We start from the raw sequence: 20,380 nt of genomic DNA on the forward strand, positions 1-20,380 counted from the left end.
AACAGAGTAGGGGAACCTCACCCAGCCTAGGAGATGTGTGTTTTGGGAGCAGAATCAAACAGGCTTCCTAGGGCAAGTGACATTTGAGCTGCATTTTGAAATCTAAGTAGAAGTTTGACAGGCAAAAAGGCAAGGGAAGGCAGGGGAGCTGGTAGGACATTCCAAACACAGAGAATAAGTTAGTTAGGAACCAACTAGGAAAATACTTGTCCAATAAGGCCCTGGAGCTTCCAGAGGCTTAGGCTGATGTCAATGATGAGTTATTCAGGGGATCTCAAGGCTCAAAATAAAAATCCAGTTTTGAGAATTATATGGAGAACTGTTGCTTGCTGCTTCCTGTGTGTCTGCAGGACATAGCATTTTCCTGCATGGGTCTTGGTAGAGAACTTTTTCAGTGATATGTATAGAAGGAAAAGAAGTGTTCCTTTTGCGCCAATTCACATCCACTGAAAGGAAAATAGACAGTCAGCGCAGCAGAAATGATTTGGATCAGGGATTCTGAGAAAAACCAATGAAAAACTCAAGTATACAACAATATGTGGGTCCCCCCAGATTTAGACTTAAGTGGGAGAGGTACTATGTGGGAGAAGAGTGACTTGGTGGGGGTACAACTGTCTGAGAGGAAAGAAAGGCAGTGCTGCTGGAATGTGAGGGCTGAGTGAGACACTTTTCCCAGGTAGCCCGTTCCCTCTGAGGCCTCAGCCTAGTCATTCCTCAGAAATTCCCACCTACTGCTCAGAGATGGATATTGCCTTATTCTCAAATGAAGAGTCTAAGTTCTTAACAGCAACTGCCTAGAGTCCTCTGTTAATGACAGATTCAGAGGAATGTCTAGGTTCAGTAGTAAAGAGATTCATGCTTGAATCGTGGTATCTATATGGGCAGGTAAAGATAAATTAGTCGGAATCATTTCACATATTTCCCATGCCTGAGTACAATCCCGCAATTTTCAGATAGAAAATAAATTAGTAACTGAGGTTCGTAAAGAGATCTGTCTCTTTAGAGAGACAATATAACGCTGTGCTGCCCATTGTGTAGTCCCGAGTTACATAAGACTACTTAGATTTAAATTAATTATCATTAAATAACATTTAAAATTTAGTTCCTCATTGCATTAGCCAAGTTTCAAGTGCTCAATGTTATAGAACATTTCTATCATTGCAGAAAGCTCTATTGGACAGATCTGGTTGAGAGTGATGGATTAAAATGCAGGCTCAGAAGCCACACTTCTGGGGTTATATCTCAGCTCTGACACTTGCTGGTTATACAGCCTGGTAGAGTTGCTTTACCCCTGTGTGCCTCAGACGTCATAACATTGTAGTAAGAATTACACAGTTTCACGTTTGTAAAAGATTAAGAACGTTTCCTGTACTTGCTTAGCACTCACTTCATGTTAGTAATTATTGGTCCATGTTTATGTAGCACTCTAAAGATATAAGTGGCTAGAAAGATCCTGATCCCCAGTCTAGCTCTTTCTATGGATCCATCAGCTTGCTTTCAATAATCGGCATCATTTCACATACAGAATGCCCAGTCGTTGTCATCCCTCACACCTCCCTCTTTGCCCAGTTCCCTTATTTCTGTGCGGTGGAATCTCCCATCCTGAGAACGCAAGGTATTACCCTGTGCTTGCCTCTCCTTCCCTTTTGCTTTGCCTGATGCCCACTTTCCCTGGGAATCCAGGCTCCTAAGAACAGCTGCAGCTGCTAGCTCTGCTTGCAGCTGCTGCTCAGAAACAGGGCAACATGGTTCAGCAGTGCTCTCTCTCAGGACTGATTTTTTTTTCCCCATTTATCCTTGAATATCTTGTTGGACTGTGCCAACTGTGGGCACAGTATCAGCTGCCCCCTGTCTGTCCCTGATGCTTCTGCTTGGGGACCTTTGTACTCAGACTCCAGCTGAGTCACACACTCCAGACTGCAACCCAGTAATTCCTTCTGATGGTTTTAATCATTACTCAATACTGCTTCTACTCCCATGGGTCACCTTTTCTCAATAGTCCACCTCTGCATTAGTCTCTGTTTCCACCAGAGCAGTGTGATGGAGATCTCACCCACATAGGAGGGAATGATGGTGATGACGATAACGAAGAAGAAAAAAGGAATGACTACCGATTATTAAACACCAATAAGGTGCCAGGCCTCATGCCACATGTATTATGCCAATTATATTTAGTGTTTAAAAACCCTGCAAGATATCATTCTCATCATTTTGCAGATAAAGATTTTGAAGTTCTAGTTTACTTGCCCAGAGTCAATGGCAAACCTAGCATTCACACAGAATTTGTTGGATTCACCAGCTCAAAACAAATCATTAGACCATCAATGGCTGTGGGAGCTAGTGAAATATGTTCATCCACACCATTACTAAACAGTGTTGTATTTGCTGTGCCTTCTCATAAAAGAAGACAGATCCAGTAACCAAACAGAAACTTTCATGTTGCAAAATAAGTCTTTTGGTGAATAAGAAAACTTGGGAAACTGGTAATCTTTGTTCTTCTCCTAAACAAGTGATTGTGATTTTCGGCTGCTCTGAAGACAAATAACAAGGGACCGTACTCAAGGAAGCTTGGTGATGAGAATCATGGTGCCCAGGGTTTGTAGTACAACAGGAATCAAGGCACATGGCTCCCACCAGAGAAAGACAGAGGCAACAGCTTCCTATTCCCTGATAGCAATTCCCTCACCTTCCAGCTACTTTCATGGAAGCCCTTGGCACTCTGGGACAACACCTAAAAATGCATGAGACGTCCCTACTGAAGAATTCGCACCCACAATCTTTTATCTTGCCTTGATTCTATTTTTCTTTCAAACTTCCTCTTGTGGCTTCCTGCTCTCTCCCTCCCCCTAACTTGGCTTATTTTGTTTCTCTGGTTTCATTTCTGAAATTCCTATTCTTTAATAGTTTTTGTCTCTGTATTTTACTCTGTATTATTTCAACTGGCCACTCTTGCTTTGGCTAAGCAAAATTTTTTAACCCAAGTTATTCTTATTAATATAGTCAATAGTTTAGTGGACATTGGGTAGACAAAATTCATGAAATGTTTACTCTTTTTTTTCTTTTTTTTTTTTTGAGACGGAGATTTGCTCTTGTTGCCCAGGCTGGAGTACAATGGCGCTACTCAGCTCACCGCAACCTCTGCCTACCCAGTTCAAGCGATTCTCCTGCCTCAGCCTCCCAAGTAGCTAGGATTACAGGCATGCGCCACCATGCCCGGCTAATTTTGTGTTTTTAATAGAGACGGGGTTTCTCCATGTTGGTCAGGCTGGTCTTGAACTCCCAACCTCAGGTGATCCACCCACCTTGGCCTCCCAAAGTGCTGGGATTACAGGCATGAGCCACCACCCCTGGCCATGTTTACTCTTTTTAATTTATGCATATATTAGTGCAAAAGTCACTCTGACATAGAAACAACCCTAGATAAGAATTTCCATCCCTCCCTTTTTATGAGTTGAGTAGAGTTGGACATTATCTGAACCTCCTTGTGATCTTCTCTAAGGCAGAAAAGAAAACACTTTATCCTAAAGTTATTTAAGATTGTTAGAATGTTGTAACATCACAATGCTAGCACCTGATTATGTGCTCAGCCACCCAAATTTTCTTTATCTCTTCCTTACTGTGTGCACACGATTGCACTGGGAGTTGTCAATATAACAAGTGGATAAAACAGCCTCTCCTCTCAAGAAGCTTATAAACCAGTAGAGGAAAAATAGCAGCTTCACTATATGTGGAAATAGCAGCTTCACTCTTAGAGTCAATTGTCATAATTCCCTAAACTAGAAAAGAAGAAGGCAATGATTCTTACAGGGGTAATCTGTAAAGGCTTTATCAGGAAAGATTTTTGCTAGGCCCCGAAGGATCGACACTGTTTCAGTAAGTGAAGATAGAGGAGAGAGCACTCCAGGGAAAGGTGTTGCCAGGAGCAAAGGTAAGGGAAAATTTCACTTTGTATTGGTTAGAGGAAAAGTAATCCAGGTGGGCAACACAAAAGTGTATGTAAGGTGGTGAAATGGGGTGGATAAGTGGGATGGGTTGCTTTCAAGGAACGTAAGAGAAGAATGTGTGGTATACATATACCTGGAAATGTAGACCAAGACCAGTTGTGATGAGGCAGGTTAAATATTAACTTGGGAAGTTTGGACTTCATTCTATGATGATGAGAAAACTAATGCAGATTTTTGACCAAAGAAATGACATGGTCATGGCTTTATTTTAAGACAGCTAGAATGAATTGTAGAAGGAAGGAGGTACTGGGTACAAAAAGATTGGAGGTTTGGAAGAACACTATTACATGAATCTAGATAGATAGATAGTGAATACTTGAACCAGGGCAGTTGGCAGTGAGTGTGAGAATGCATTAGTGAGGGTTAAGGAGCACGAAAGGATATAAACTAGTAGAGGAGACAGATGTGGAAATAGCAGTTTCATTCTTAAATCCATGCATGTGGTAAATTCATGCATGTGCTATTTTAATCTCTATATCTCTAATTCCATATTGCCCCCTCCGTATGGGCCTTTCTGGAGCTCTGACTCTCCTCAATTCTTCTTTCCTCAGCACCTGTCCGTGACCGTCTATTGTTTGTGGAAACCCAGACACTGTGGGTCAATGCTCCCTCTCAGGTTGTTTGCCAGCAGCTAAGGGAAGGTCTAGGTCCTTTCTTCCAGAGCTTCTGTTCAGGTGAGAAAACAGCTTGCCTTGGAGCTGCTTGGAGAGAAGAGGTTTCAGGACTGCCTTTCAAGCCTGGCCTATTGCTCCTAGGCCTGTCTCCTTTGCTCCTCCAGTACTAAATAGTTCTGAATCCCCCTGGTCCTCCATCTGTCTGCATGTGTCCTAGATCTCCCTGGGCAGGGATTAAGTAATTGTGCCATTCCCATCAGCATGCCCAGGGGTCTGGCAGGAGGGAAGCTGCCGGCTGGCAGCAGTGGGCTGAGCAGGAGCCAGGGGATAGTCTGCTCCAACTCCCTAAGCAGCTTGCGGCTGTTCCCGGCCCTCAGTGGGCCAGCCACGTGCCTGCCTGCTCTGGATCTGCCTCAGCTCAGAGGCCAGCTCTCAAAGGAAGAGAGCGCATAGGCTTAGATCAAGGAAGAACGTTTTCCATTACCAGGATGCCCCTTCAGGTCTATCCCAGTTGAAGAAACTAGACCCCCAGCATGCTTCCTTCCTGTTTCTCTGCCTCCACCTCCTTTCTCAGTGCCTAACCTTCTAGCTCAGTTCTTAACACTGAGTTAATAAAAGAAAGAACTCAGCCTGTAGAGTTGCCAATAATTAAATGATACAAAAAGTGTTTCCGTTTGACTTTAGAGTGCATTCAAATACATATGTCAAATTATATATATACACACATATGTGTATGTATTCAACATGTACTGAAGTGTATGTGTTTAAATATACATGTCTTCAAATATATATATTTATGGATATATAGATAAACATACATCTATATACCTTCATATTTTTTAAAATATGCATATATTAATATGTGTGTCTACACACACAAAGAAAAACAAAAATTAGAAACATGTCAGCTGACATGGAGAAACAAGCCTTATATAAAATATTTTCTTTCCATAATCCTCAACAGAGATTATTCATATGGATAACTGAGAACTTACTGTATTTGTAATCAAGTAAACAATATAGTCAACATCTTCCTATTATTTCCAACTGAGGAAGGAAAAGGGGCAATTGTACAATCCTAGGAATAGTATAATTCCTCAATTTGATTTACAGTAAAATTATTTTAGCTCAACCTAGATTTAGGCCTTTTAATTGCTAAACATGTTGGAGTAGTTGTCTCTAGAGAATAAGATCATTGCCTAGAAAACTGTCTTCTAAATAGATAAACTGAAAGCACCCCAGTTCCTTAAGATAGCTGACCAGCAAGCAAACCACACAAGGCATCCAAACACCACCTTGATTTTAATGTTTTGTAGTCGATTTTTGCCTCATCTTTTAGCTTTTACTCAACCACTTATTCACTCTTTTTTTCCCAAGAATGTGTGCATGTGCTTCTCTGCCAGAGAGAAAATGGACATTAGCTGCTCATGGAACTGTTAAAATATTAAGATGAGAGAAATTTCAGATGTCTAATGGCACAATCATCTCACTCTATAGATGAGAAAATAGAAGCTCAGGCACTTCTGAGATTTACATGACTTTCCATGTTCTCGTATTTATTTGCACATTTCTATGTAGGTTTCTACATCTGGAACCTACTTCAGTGGTTTATTTTGAAGACTGATTCAATATGGAGAACTTAACTTGATGACTTGTACATGGTAAAGATACTCAATAAACAGAAATTTCCTTTTCCCCTGAGTTTTTACCTATTGGTTTCTAAAATCTTCTTGTTCACATTTAATAACTGAATTCACTTACTTACATGTAAGGCGTTGACCAAACATCTTTATTGTCATGTGTATTCTGACAGCTATGACAGAGTTCCTTAGCTATGACAGAGTGGCTTAGTTCCTGGCCTAGAGGAAATTCTCAGTAACTATTACTACTTGAAAAAATTAAATTGAAATCAAGTACATAGTATCATATATTTGTGAGGTAATAGTATTCTTTCTCTACGTAGTCTTAAGCCAGATGACAGCAAAGAGCTACTACAAGGCTCCTTTTAGCTCTATGCCAACTTTTAGAAAAGAAAGAAAAATTCAATATTTCCTATATTCTGAATTCAGAAAGTTTGCCTTTGAAGATTTCTGTGTGAACTATCCCCGTGAAGAGTTGGAAAATGTCATGTCCAATGTATGGAATACTGGCCAATAGGCTTGGATTTTGTCGTTGGCTCCAGTAAATTATTTACTGTTTAAATGAAAAGAATCTATTGTTTTCTCTAGTTCTCAATTACCTCACCTATTCTCACTCTACTCCCAGTAATAATAATAACAATAAGAGTAAAGGGCTTCCCAGGTTCCAGAACCTCAGATAAACACTTCACTGCTATTATCATCATTTTTAATCCTCATACGACTCTATGGATTGGTGGTATTGTATGCCCTTTTTATAAAGAAGAAAACTGAGACAGAGACGTTAAATTGCCTAGGACTTCTCAGCCAGTTAACTTCAAATCTAAGTCTGTCTGACTCCATAATTCTATGGACTCCCTAAGCCTGCTGTTGTCACCATCAGCACTCTCCTGGCCATATATTGGAGGCAAATAGAAAAGGTAACATGATTGTAATCAAAGAATAATTAATAGAACATAGATGGTAACAATTACCATTTGCTAAATACTTGCTACGTGCTTCAGATGTATTATCTCAATTAATTCACCATGATAAACCTGAATGGAAGGCATTATTATGATTGCTATTTTCAAATTGATCATTACACATTGTGTGCATGTACCAAAAATCACATTATACTGCATAAATATGCACAATTATTATGTGTCAATTAATAAAAAAGCCAAAGGGGGGAAATGTAGAAAAAAATGTTAGCACCTATAAAACTATTTTTTGTTTATAAAAACTTTAAAAAATCAAGAAAACTGAGCCTTTGCAGGGTTAATCAATTTAACAAAGGTCATTCAATCAATAAGCGGCATAGCTTAAGTACTATTTATTTCATTCTAAAGCCAGTGCTTGTAATTACTACACCAAACTATACTCCAAATTTATATAGATTTTAAAAATAATCTTGAAGATAGGATGTTTCTATGTTGATAGAATATTTTGTTATTTTCATATCCATAATTCCCCTTTAAAACATTTTTCTTAAATTCTAAAGATATGTGAGATTAAAGCTTGAAATGGATTTAAGCCTTCTCAAAGATGGGTACTTTCAAGCAACAAGGCATTGGTTTGTGATCTGGCCTACACTATGTAGTCTGCCTGGGCAAAGTCGAATAGAAAATTGAGCTTCTATCAAGGGAAAGATGGCCTTCTTTCAGATTCTGTTGCAGAATGTAGACATGGGTCAGCCTGGGTCATAGATATAACAGGGTGTCATATGTAAAGGACAATTTGAGGGGTGTCAAATAGTAATTCCACTTTTGCTGGCTCCAGCATTGCACAGATATGACATCCTCATATACCTACCAGGCAAACAGCTACTGAGGATCATTTCAAATCTTCTGGATAAACCCACTAGCTCAAATCAATCCTGGTTCCACCAGGATTTGTTTAGTTTCACTAAACTAAACGGATTAGTTTCCTAATCTGTGAAATGGGAATACTAATAGTGACCACCTTATAGGAGTGGCTTTAGAATTGAATGAATTCATACGTGTAAGACACTTAGAAATGTAACATTACGTAGTAAGCATCCACAATCTGCTAGACGGGGTTGTTGTTATCTGTCCGTTTCTATTTGCCCCTCTGGACCATTCTTTGCAAGGTAAAGATTCTTCTAATGTGTCAAATGACATGTGTACATAATCATTTATTTGATATTGCAAGAGATGGAAAAAAATCTAAATTATGGGACTCAATTTCATAAATGATGTTATTTTAGTATGGAATGCTAGCCAGTTATAACAAAGAATTAAGAAACTTTTATTTAAAATACCCCAAGATTTGTGGTTAAATGTAAAAAAAAATATGCAGAAATGTGTTATATTGTTACCACTTGAAGGAAAAAAAGAGAATAATACACCTTAATATTTGTACCTAATATTTGTTTATATATCCATAAAAGGTCTCTGATAACTAGTAAGCTAAAAAAAATGTTTAAGTATTTTCTAGTTGGAGAGTGGGAACTGGAAGATGGAAGATAGGGGTGGAAAGATAACTTTTATGCTATATTTTTGTTTCTTAAATATTTTAAGTCAAGTCCCTGCCTTGATTAACTAACTTTTCTATTTATATTTATTATTAATAATATCATTACTATTATTTCTTTATTATCATCACTTTACACATGCAAGAAGGGATTCTGGAAAGTTTTAACTAGAGAAACCTGAAAGAAAAAAATCAAGAGGAAGAGTTGCCAAAAAACATATTTCATAATTTTTTTGAAAAGTTGTTCAGCCCACCTACTTTGGATAATAGCACATCTTCCCATTTATCTGTGGTTTGATTGCTTAGACTGCCCATAGCCCTGTAATCTGTAAGATTATTTTTTCTTAACTGTAGATTTTATACTTGATTATATGAGTGGCAGAGACCAGTGCTTCTAGACTTCTGACTGCATATTTCGAATATTCTAGCAAGATCAATTGAATTAGGGGATGTGTAAATCCTCCTGACAGACCAGTCTTTGCTCAGCTAGCTGCTTGTAGGACATAGAGCCCAAGAAAATGAATAAATGAGAGTGAATGAAAGATTTGAAGACTAACAACACAGCACAACACAATATCTAATAAGACTTACAGCTTTATTTCTGCTAGGAAAAAGGGAGGAAAAACAGTCATATTTTAAACAAAATATTTAAACAATTATTTTACTTTATCTAAAAAAGTCTCCAGAAGAATGAGACCACCCTAGGTTGGAGAGCAGGCTCTTTACAAGCTATTGCATTCCTAAATTTTAATTCAATTATAAAATCCCTCTGTACAATTTCAGGGAGGCCTGGCTCATGGGTACCATACTCCCCAAAGGCATAAACAGCAGATTATTAAAGAATAACTCTGGCTCATTTTAGACTGAAGAAAAGACTCTAAAAACATTAACTTGCATAGCCATTCGAATTATTGCTGCTTTTTATAAAAATTATCACAGAGGTAATTCTCTATTTTTTCCTTTCCCCTCACTCCAAAACTCAGCAGTTCTTAGCAAAATTATGAGCTACTTTCCAAATAAAATTTTAGGAAGGGTTTGCAAGCACATCTATGGGGCTAAAGGAATTTTCGTGAAAGGAAGAGAGAAATAAATTAAATAAATAATATCTAATAAATAACTCAGACAACAGTGATTATCTACAAACTTAAATGCCAGAAAATGCTAGCTTTGAGGATAGACCCTCCTACAGCCCCTCACAAAGGTAAGTGCAGTATATACTCAGAAAGCACATAGTATGGCTTTATACATCATTTTACTTGCCTATTTCCTCTAGGGCAGATTGTGATGAAGGGAACCACTTTGGTGACTGATGGGGCTTAAGATCTCTCTGCAAGGCTACTTTCAAGTGAATTTACAAACCAAGGGTGCAAAATACAGCAGGGTAAGTGCTGAGAGCAAAATGGAAAAAAAATAACTTATACTGTATGGAGATAATAAATAAGAGAGGTAAACAGACGAGATACACATATAGTTGGCAGATTTTAGGGGATAGCTGAGCTATAGAAAATGACATACTAATATGTGTTATCATTTTTTAAATTGGCCCTATTGATGTACCCTGCATGTTAAACTTATCCTTTCTGGCAGGAGCAGGACCTAATCTACTATCAAATAAGCCTTTCAGGCTCTGGTTTGACTTAAATAACTGTCCTGGCTGATTGAACAAGATAGGAAAATTTCTCAGGTCCCATTTTCTGAAAAAAAATACAAATTTGATGAAGTTAGCGTTGATATAAAGGAAAAAGGAGTTACATAAAGAAAAATAAACACTCTGCAAATTGGGTTAAACCTGTGATGAAGACATAGTTGGTAAAAATATTCACCAACCTTGGATTTCATTTCTGCATCCTTAAGTTTGGTCACCTGAAATGTTATTTACAATATATAATAACATATTCTATCTTAGAAGTGAGGAAGAGGTAACAATTAGTGTAGGGGGAGAGATAAGGAACTACATATATGTTGGAAAAATTTAACCTTGATCAATAAATTGATTGGTGCTTGTGCTTCTGGAAAATATATTGGTGTGGGCAGAGGTGGATGGTTTTAATCACGTTTAACCAAATGAAATTCATCTTGCTTAAAAAAAAAATCCATTGGTTTTTCCCATGGGCAACTGTGAGCTGGAGAGAGTCCCTGAACTATGGTAGTTATTATAGCCAATAGCTATTTTATTGCTCTTTAATATAAACCTGTGTTGTGTGCTGATTCTAACAAAAGCACCTGAGCTTCATTAGAAGTTCCAGAGCCCTCTGGTTATGGAGGTCATGGTCTAAAAGACTTCTCTATGTCCCATTAGTTATAGGAGTCTGAGGCTTCAGTGACTTGTTTGCCCTACCTCTAGTACTGAGAAAAAATGGTTTTGAAATATTATCAAGAATAAAGTTGGCATGAGGCCTCTATTATGGTTCTCTATTATGGTTCTTCAAATCATAAGGAAGATATGTTCAACTTTTAGCCTAATAACAAATAGAGTTAGTCTCTTAAAGAATATGTTTTGTTCTTCACAGTGACAGCCATGTTAGACTTTTAGCTTCCAGAAGCTATTTTTCAATAGATACAGAAAGGTCCTATCATTAAATCCAAACAAGCTTTGCATTCTGTGAGCCAAGAGACATGTACCTTGTGATCCCTCTGATAACTCAATTTGATCATTCTATGCATAGCATCCCTTTCCTATTATTTCTCTATTCTTTCCATTTCAAGAAATTGTCAAGAGTCATCACCACAGTTATAGCATTTCAGAACTGTGAAGGACTTTAGAAATCATCTGGACTTAGAATAGTTGCCTCATATAAATACAATTTGTTTATTTACAATTGCTAGTAAATAAGCAAAGGCCAGAAATGGAAAATTAATTGGCATAGATTATGCAATGAGTTTTTGGCACCACTGGAATAGGGCCCAGGTCTTCTGTTCTATTTTCACATGGTTATTAAATCATCAAATATTTTCACTTGAGGACTCTATAAAGAAATCAATGCAATGTGAGAAGGTGATGAGAAAAGAGGTGATAGGTGAAGGAAAGCCTAAATGTACTTGAACTATTGCTTGATATATATCCATAGGGATCCTTTAAGGTCATTGAATCTTTAGCTCAACCACTTGAATTATGGAAAATGTCTCCACGTCATTCTCTGAAACATTGAACTTAACTGCCTTACTCAGTGAAGACTGTATTGAGTTGGGTCCCAATACCATGATGGGGGTAGGAATCATAGGACATGTCTATAGGAACATCATAACGGGGGGTACCAGCCTGAAAAGGAGTTGAATGCACATGCCCTGAGCTTAGACTTGAAGAAGGGTAATGTGGCATGAAGCTGTAGGACTTTTCTAGGTCAGGAGACCCATCTTGCTTCAAGGAGAAGTTCCCACTGATGCTCAGGGGTGGAGTGAGTGGGCCCTCATAAGGGGGTGTACTGCAGTCAGGTAGATGACTCCCAAAGGACGATTCTCCCAAACTCTTGAATACTTGGGGCTTGAGATGAAGGAGATGTGTTTCCATATGACCATAAGGAGGGCTAGGAAGCCCCGGAGACTGATAGTTGAAGTTGTGGACAGAGATGGCAGAGTCACAAATAGGAGATTTATCCTCATGCTTCTCCAGGAGGACAGACTGAGGGCCCAGTTGGAGACATCCAGCCACCAGGTTGCTTGTGGGCTGAGAGAGCCCTTTACACAGCATCTCCACAAAGCCTTTCCCTTCAGGTGTCTGGCCAGTCTCCAGGACTTCAGATAAAGCCCAAATATAGTTCCTGGCCAGTCTAAGAGTCTCTATCTTGGAAAGTTTTTGGGTTTTAGAGTAGCATGGCATGACTCGCCTCAGGTTATCCAGGGCGTCGTTCAGGCCATGCATCCGGGTCCGTTCTCTGGCATTGGCCTTGACTCTTCGAGCCCTGAATCTCTCAAGGCGAGCTTTGGTCATCTTCTTTTTCTTGGGACCCCTTCTCTTAGGTTTCTCCCCATCTTCTTCCTCTTCTTCTTCTTCCTCAATACTGTCATGCTCTTCAGTTAAGCTGCTGAGCATCCCATAAGTACCTGGTCTGCTCTCTTCCTCCTTCACCTCATTTTGGGAGCCCAGACCTTTATCCATCCAGGATGTTGTGTTGACTAGCTCTCCCATCTCCTTGGATTTTACAAAAGTTTTTGACATTTCCAGACTCTGGAAAAGGGAAATATCAAAGGTTAATTCCTGTGAGTACCTGATTTTATTTGAAACTAAAGTTTTTTATATGTAATTATCTTTTCCAAGTCTTCCATTCTAAATGACCAATCCAAAACTGAAAGAAATTCCCAGAATACTCCTTTAGTTATGGCATAGTATAAGAAAATATACTATAGAAAAAGAAAATTGACTTGATTATTCATTGCAGTGTTAGTGCCTGTTTTATTCTTAGATTTTTTATCTCATGAATATTTTATACAAAAATGACTGATATACCAGTCCAAAGATATATTTTTCTTTCTTTCCAGAATCCAGAACATAAAAGGGAAAAAATGAGGTATATAAATTACTGTCCAAATAGAGAAATTTCTGAAAGTGAAAGAGCATGCTAAAAATAAGTCTATGTGTGTAATAATTATTGTTACTACAAAATAAAAAACCCATCAAATAGTCAAATAAGCACACTGTTGTATATTTACACCATACAAAATAAAAAACTGTAGCAAGATCATTCAGACTACTTTGTATGTGTTCTACAAAAGACTACTCAACTTGTATTTAGAAGCATTTCACATCCATCTAGCCTATAATACCCCATGTTTCTCACCAGTATTGCTAACTGGTGGCCTCAATCATCTCCTTCAAGTTGTCCATGACACAACTGGCTGGTCCAACACGTGACCATCAAACATTACTCTCACTGGCTGGTCCAACACGTGACCATCAAACATTACTCTCACTATCACCAGAGGAGCATTCTGTTTTTCAGTAAGCACTTTGTGTTCTGTCTAGCATGAGTTATGTTAGAAGTGTTAGTGACATGGCATCTTGAAAGGATCACGAAAAGAAAGGAGGGTTATCACTGCTCATCTTTCAAATTTGCGCATATGTTAAAGTGAGATCTCTTTGCACATGCATCTCACACTGTCAGACAAGACCATGGCAACAGCTAGGAGTGCAGCCAGTGGTCTACCAAACCCATCCAAGGTTTAGTACAACTACTATAATAATACTTTATTTAAAATGAAAAATCTGGAACAAATACTAGTGGAACTAGTGGAACAGAACATAGTGACTGCTAACACAAGTGAGGACTATTTCAGGCAAACACAGGAATAGCCTGACTACTTTAATTCACTGACACACTGTTTAATCAGAATTTTGTATGCAAAATTCACTATTTGAAAACCAGAAGAGACTAGTGATTTAGTAAACATTTTGCATTCAATTCTGGAAGAGTTTGAATTGTTTTAAAGCTTGCTAAGCAATTTTTAGGCATATGGTTTACCAAATAAAAGTATCTGATAAGCTCCATTGGGGCATCCCAGTTTACCAGCTACTCTTTGAAATATTAAACCCACTATCACCTTTTATTATGAGAAAGAGGAGAATGTAATAAATGTTTTCTGTTCTTTGAAGCTTGAGCCTCAAATCAATGAACCCAGGGATTAGTACATAGCTTTTAAAAATAAAGATATATTATTTGATTTGTTTCTGGTAATTGGAGCTTGTTTTCCTTGTAACCTCATTTACCTCCTATAAATAATTAATGTAACTGCATTGCAAAAACAGCCTAGGTTTCATGTTAATCAGCACGGAAATCATGTCAGCTTGACTTACTCACTTAATAAGGCTTCCTGGGTAAGCAGCTTTATTGAAAACACACATTGGAACTTATTGGTCAACTAGCTGCCCAGGCCAACTCAGAAAATCCCACTTTTAATATGGATGATAGAGCTTGTGTGCTGAGCTGCACTTCTAACTCAGGCAGATATCCAGAGGGAGGGTAAAGAACCTAATTAACTTTCTGTTAAAGTAACACAGCTCTTCCAGAGGCAGGTGCACTCTAAGGCCAAAAAGGATGGAGTGGGCTTGGGAAACCTAATGCTCCCCATGTAATTATAATAACATTTGTGTAGCATTGTAAAGTTTACAGAGCACTTTTGCATCCATTAATTCATATGTTTCTTATAGAAAACCTTTGAGGGAGATAGAAATTTTTATGCTCATTTTATACTCAAGGTCACTGTGGGTCAGGTAGTTTAAGTGATGGAAATGCAAAGGTATAGTGCTGGTGGAGTGGGATATAAAATCAATTCTTCTTATTTTACATCTTAGGTTTTATGTTTTTATTTTCCTTGTTCTTCTTCTATCACAGCTACAGGAAGAAAGAAAGGCACTTTGGCTTCAGGAGATGTACAGCAATAGAACTGAGTCAACAGGAGTGATCATCATCCAAGAGATCATCATCTCTTCCTCATCCTCCCCCTTTTTCTCCTTATCCTCATTCTCTTATCTTCATTATCATTATGATCACTGGCTCATACTGAGATGCATGAAAAGGAGAGAAGGAAGGAAAGAAGGAAGGTGCAAGAGAGGAGAGTCTCCTGAATTGTCCCTGGATCTGAATACCATCCTAGGTGGGGGATTTAGCCTTTTTCACCATCCCTACCTCTATACCTCTGGACTCTTGTTAAGATCTGTCAATATTCACACACATCAAAATAAGTGAGATTGGGAGGATAGAATAGACCATCTTTTACTTCTAACATATTTAATGGTTTCTGTAAGAGTCAAGGAACTGCTTTCAAATCAGCTTGTTGGTGGGTATAAAGGAAAAGAATCAACTGGCTTTGGCCAAAGTAATGAAAAGGTCAACCAGTTTTCTTTCACCTTTGTTCTCTTACTAATCATGGGAAGGACATAGATGGCTCCAGTTTAACTTTCTCTGTTCTCACAGGTGCCGGTCCATTAACTTCCAAGAGAATCCCATGAGTATATAGTATGGTTTCAAAATAATGGAAGCTAGAATAACACAAATGTGAACTCTAGTCCCAATTCTTCTAATTCCTGTGTTGTTGATCCCAAACACATTATATAAAGTTATCTGTTCTTCCATTTCCTCTAATAAAATGAGGCTAACATACAGGTTATGTGATTCTTGTAAGAGAAAAATATAATAAAAAATTTTATAGCTGTAAATGCTATAAAACATCTATACATTTATTTCCTGTTTATTCTTGGGTTTTCTTATCTAATCTATTCACACACATTTGCTTATTCAAAAATAAAAATTATTTCTCACAGATGAATAATAAAACAGACTGTATCAACTAGTGTGTCTCTTATTATCTGGATATTACCTCTGATTGGTTTAGAAAATCATCTGACAGTTACTCAGTAGCCTGTCATTTTTCCCATGGTGGGATAGACAGCACAGACTCCAGTGTCAGATTACCTGGATTCAAACTTCAGCTCCACTACTCACTAGATACATGAATTTAGGCCAGTTTCATAACCCTTATCTGCCTCAGTCTCCTCCTCCTTAAAATGAGAATAATAACAATCCTACCTCCTAGGATTTTTAGGAGCATAAAATGAGTTGATATATTTGAAGCATTTTGAATAGTGTCACACAGCATGAATTTCATGTTAAGTATTAGGTATTGTTCTCCTAAACATCACCATGAATTTTTCTGGCCACTTGGACAAGAATAGGTATAATTAGAATCTGTTATTAATATTGATTTTGCATCAACAAAAGCCAATGGCTTCATTTCAACATCTATTTGAAAAAATTCCCCAATACACCTACTCCTCCAGTCTCCTATTGAAACTGAAATCAAAGGTTCTGTTCTGTGGCAAGAGGTAAGGAAACCAAGCCCTATCAACTGCCTCCACTGAGTTGACTAGAACTCTTCCATCATATTCAAGATGGAAGTTAGCTCCCAAACTTTCACTCTGTTTTATAATTGGGAGAAAACAGTTAGTTTGACACTCCTATTCAATCACATACATTTTCAGATTCATGAACCTTCTGTATTGGGAATACAATTTTTCCCACCAAAACCAAATGGCAGAGCTCTGAGGATAATATGCAGTGTCTATCAGAGAGAAGTGAAAGCAGTGAAAGCCAAGACTCCTGAAATATAAAGAAAAATGTTTATCTGACTTTTTTCACCTAAATATTTTCAATGCATCAAAAAGGTTAACAGGAAAAAAATAGAAACATCTAGTTTTAAATTTGAGTGTTGAAAATATGTGTGCTGTGATCACACATACTGATCACAACAAAAGTTGTGATCAAAGAAACCAAGAGTTGTCTCCAGAACAGGTGCCTAAATCTAATGTTGCTTTCAGCCTGTTAAGGAACCATCTCACAGGTGTACTGAAAGAAGCATGAAACCAAGACTGTTTCATCATTCACTCATTAAATGAGCACAGAAAAATTATTGTAATTATTGTAATTTTTGTACACTTAGGGCAAAATGAAAATAAGATTGTCTTTCCTACATCATTTAGAAGTTTTCATGAAAAATAAGGAGATAATGCAAGCACAAGTACTTTGTAAAATTGTTATGCCAATGTGAGGGTTGGCAATTGTTTTACAGAAGCTGTTTGAGAAAGTCTGTAGCACTATCTCACAAAGCATCATGATATACCATCTTAAGGTTGCCTCAATTCCTAGGAAAGAAATTAGCTCACAAATTACATAGGAAATAGGCTCGAATACGACAAAAATCAATGAATACTGGCTCAAGGGGCAGAATCTGGCCCTTCCCTACACATACACATAAACACATTCTGGTCTTATAAAGTCCATTTTTAGCCATTTGGTATTTGGATTTTCTTTTATACCTACACAATATAACAGAATTTTCCTCGTTCTATAGGGTCTTTCAGTGAAATTTCAAGTTTGGCCAATTCTCTTTAATTCAAAATATTTCTCATATTTTTAAAAATTTTAAATCTGTTCTAGCAAAGTGTTTGCTTAGGCAATCATTGTTACTACCGAATATTTTTACTACTAGGGCCAAAGTCGTTAAGCATTACTACTATGTGAAGCTATCCTGGAATTCTTTCTACACTTTTACAAATTTTTTATTTATTGTGGAGATATTTCAACTAATTAATAGGTAAGGGGAACTCACATGTGGATTTGTGGTAGTTAGATGGTGTCTTTCCTCTTAAAAGCTGGTGATAATCTCTTTACCTCCTGATCCGATGACTAAATACAACAGTAAGGGGGCCGTCCAGCCCAGTTTCTAGGAAATCTAAGAACTAAATAGACTAAATTCTTTTCCCAGAGTTGCACAGTCTTGGCACTAAAAAGACAGAATCCAAATCAGGATGTTCACAAGTTGTACTGCTTGGAAAAAGCCAGTAGGTTGCTCTATGCTCTTCTTTTCCACTCTACTATTTTCCCCTTTATTAATATATGTGCACATGTATGTACATGCATGCACATACACACACATTTTGTCCAGCAAAGCCATGTAATACTTCAGGTGCCATTGCCTCAGATCTTAATAGTTAACAGAAGTTATTCAGTCCCTTATTTTTCCCTGCATGTTCTTCAGCATTTCACCTCTGCTTCCTCTGTCAAAAAAATGGGGGTGGGTATTTTACATTTAATTAGTATTTTCTGAGTATACTTTTTTTGCGGGCAAATGATGAGTGTGAAGCAGAGAAAGGAAAAATATACTTGGACAATCTTTTTCTTCTAATTTCCCATCTGAAAGAGCTGGGGAAAAAGAAATTTCCCCCACCCTGTGCCAACTATTCAAGCATTTTTAGTAAACAAAATAGTTAATGGTGAGAATCTACCCCGAGGATTTTCCACAATCTTCTCTGATTCCTCATTCTGTTTTCCTTTCCCTGCCTCCCCCTCCGTCCTTGCTTAGCCCTAAAATGCTGTGAGCAGAGTGGTGGATTGGGTCAATTCTTCCAACCTACTTGCTGGGCCACCTTGGAAAAGCAGTTAAACTTTTCGACATTTTCACCACTAGCAAAATGAAAGAGTGGCTTTGACAGGAATTGGGGGAGATCATCTGTATTCTTCACTTTATTAAAATGATTGTGAGTGTCTATGTGTTTCACTTTGGGTGGCAAGCGCTATAAAATTTAATAAAATTATTTAAAATGTTTATATTTGTCCCTAAGTGTTCCAACTCACTAGCTTCTACATTCCAAGTTTCCTAAGTCTCACTTCCTCCTGCCTTACCCAGAAGAGACTTTCCTCACCCCAACTGCTCCTCTAGGTGAGTGGGAACTTCCCACAGAAACTTTAGCCCCCTTACCACCCCAACCACTGGCTCACCTCGGTCACTGGCCGTTCCTGGAGTGAACTCTGTGAATCTGCGTCTTAGAGGACAGTCAGAGAAGCCAAGTCTCCCTGACCATCCAGATGGTAGGAGAAAGAGACGCTTTCAGCGATCCATGTCAAACCCGGTTGTTACCTCTTAGAGATTCCACCGGGTCTGGTTTCTCTGCCTGCTCCTTATTCTACTCCTTCCTTGGAGTTCCGTATGCTCCTCAAGGACGCCTTCGGGCTGATCTCTCCGCTGCAGCCAGTTTAGTCGCTCTTCAGTACCTCCTCTCCCTGGTTAGCTCCCCGGAGAGGAGCTTTCAGGACCACAGCCTCTGGGCAGCTCCTGCTCTCTGGCCGGAGCCTCTGACTTGCTGCAGTTTTGATTGCTCTCCCAGCTGACCAGGGAGGAGTGATGTTGCCCAGAGTCTAACTCCTCCCTTTCCCCAGCCGAAAGACACGCCCACTTGAAAGGCTCCTCTGGCCAGGTCCAGTTTTGCCGCCCGTTTGTTTGTTTAAATAGAGATGGGGGTTGGTGGAAGGGGAGCAGGGGAGGAGTGTTGCTGAAGTTAAGGAGTAAAGAAAAAGAGGACTGGAAACCTTTGTGATTAAAAAGGTAAGAAATGAGAGCGGAGTAGTGTGGACAGAATGGAGATAGAAAATTGGGTATAGACTTGGAGAGAGAGCTAAAAAGGGCAGATGACGCTGCTGACCCACGTCTGAAAAGAATCAAAAGGTGAGAAAGATGCGTGTCAAGGACACAGCATCAGTGGCTGCTTCCTTACACATGTGGACTGGGGTCTTTGGCTTTTAAACTTCAGCGTTCTAAAAGTAGAAGGAAGAAGTATGTCTCTCCCACCTTTTCAGCACTTCAAAGCTACTCTCATTAAAACTTTTAATTTGTGAATTTAGATGAAGCTATATTTGTTGTGCTATTCTTTCAACTTTCTGATCACTTGAAATTTATAAAAACAAAAAGGAAATTAATAAAATCCTTCATTTTAAGGGCATTTAGTTCCTTGAGTTACAAACTGAGATCTAGTATTGTTTTTCAAAAATACATCATTAAGCATTCACGTAGAAAAAGTCCACCTGAGTAGTAATAAGCTTAGAAGAAGAGAAGGCTCATAATAATTCCTAAAACTCCTTTGGTATTAGGAGGTTGAATTAAATTGCTAGAAGACAGAAAGAAAACTACATCTGGAATAATTGAAGTATATAGATATTCATACTATCTTATTTAAAACTACACCAAGGAAAAATAAGTGATTGTGAACTAAAGATACCAAAGATTTTCTAATCATCTTGTGTTTCCAAGAAGGAAAAAAAAAGGTGCTCAGATTAAGCAATTGGCTGAATGATCTTGAGTAAGTCAACTTCACTCTGGGCATCAG

The 20,380-nt window shown here is 38.3% G+C and overlaps 1 protein-coding gene and 1 long non-coding RNA gene across 2 annotated transcripts; one reads left to right on the forward strand and one right to left on the reverse strand.

The window, feature by feature from the left end:
* The first annotated feature begins 3,589 nt into the window (after positions 1-3,589).
* LOC107967503 (uncharacterized) lies at positions 3,590-15,824 on the forward strand. The gene is made up of 5 exons (XR_001707956.3): positions 3,590-3,928; positions 4,556-4,678; positions 10,004-10,111; positions 15,057-15,318; positions 15,639-15,824. It is a non-coding gene; the product is annotated as an uncharacterized LOC107967503 (long non-coding RNA).
* On the reverse strand, positions 9,312-19,341 carry NEUROD4 (neuronal differentiation 4). The gene is made up of 2 exons (XM_522415.7): positions 18,999-19,341; positions 9,312-12,895 (listed from the first exon to the last, which is right to left on the reverse strand). The coding sequence occupies exon 2, from the start codon at positions 12,884-12,886 to the stop codon at positions 11,891-11,893; it is 996 nt and encodes a 331-aa protein (XP_522415.2). The 5' UTR covers positions 12,887-12,895; positions 18,999-19,341; the 3' UTR covers positions 9,312-11,890.
* Between the last annotated feature and the right edge of the window lie 1,039 nt (positions 19,342-20,380).

Source organism: Pan troglodytes, chromosome 10 (genome assembly GCF_028858775.2).
Source record: "Pan troglodytes isolate AG18354 chromosome 10, NHGRI_mPanTro3-v2.0_pri, whole genome shotgun sequence".
NCBI classification, from domain to species: Eukaryota; Metazoa; Chordata; class Mammalia; order Primates; family Hominidae; genus Pan; species Pan troglodytes.

What these genes read in the sequence shown, in the direction of transcription:
- NEUROD4 (XM_522415.7), bottom strand. Translation starts at nt 12,886, where the DNA reads ATGTCAAAAACTTTTGTAAAATCCAAGGAGATGGGAGAGCTAGTCAAC.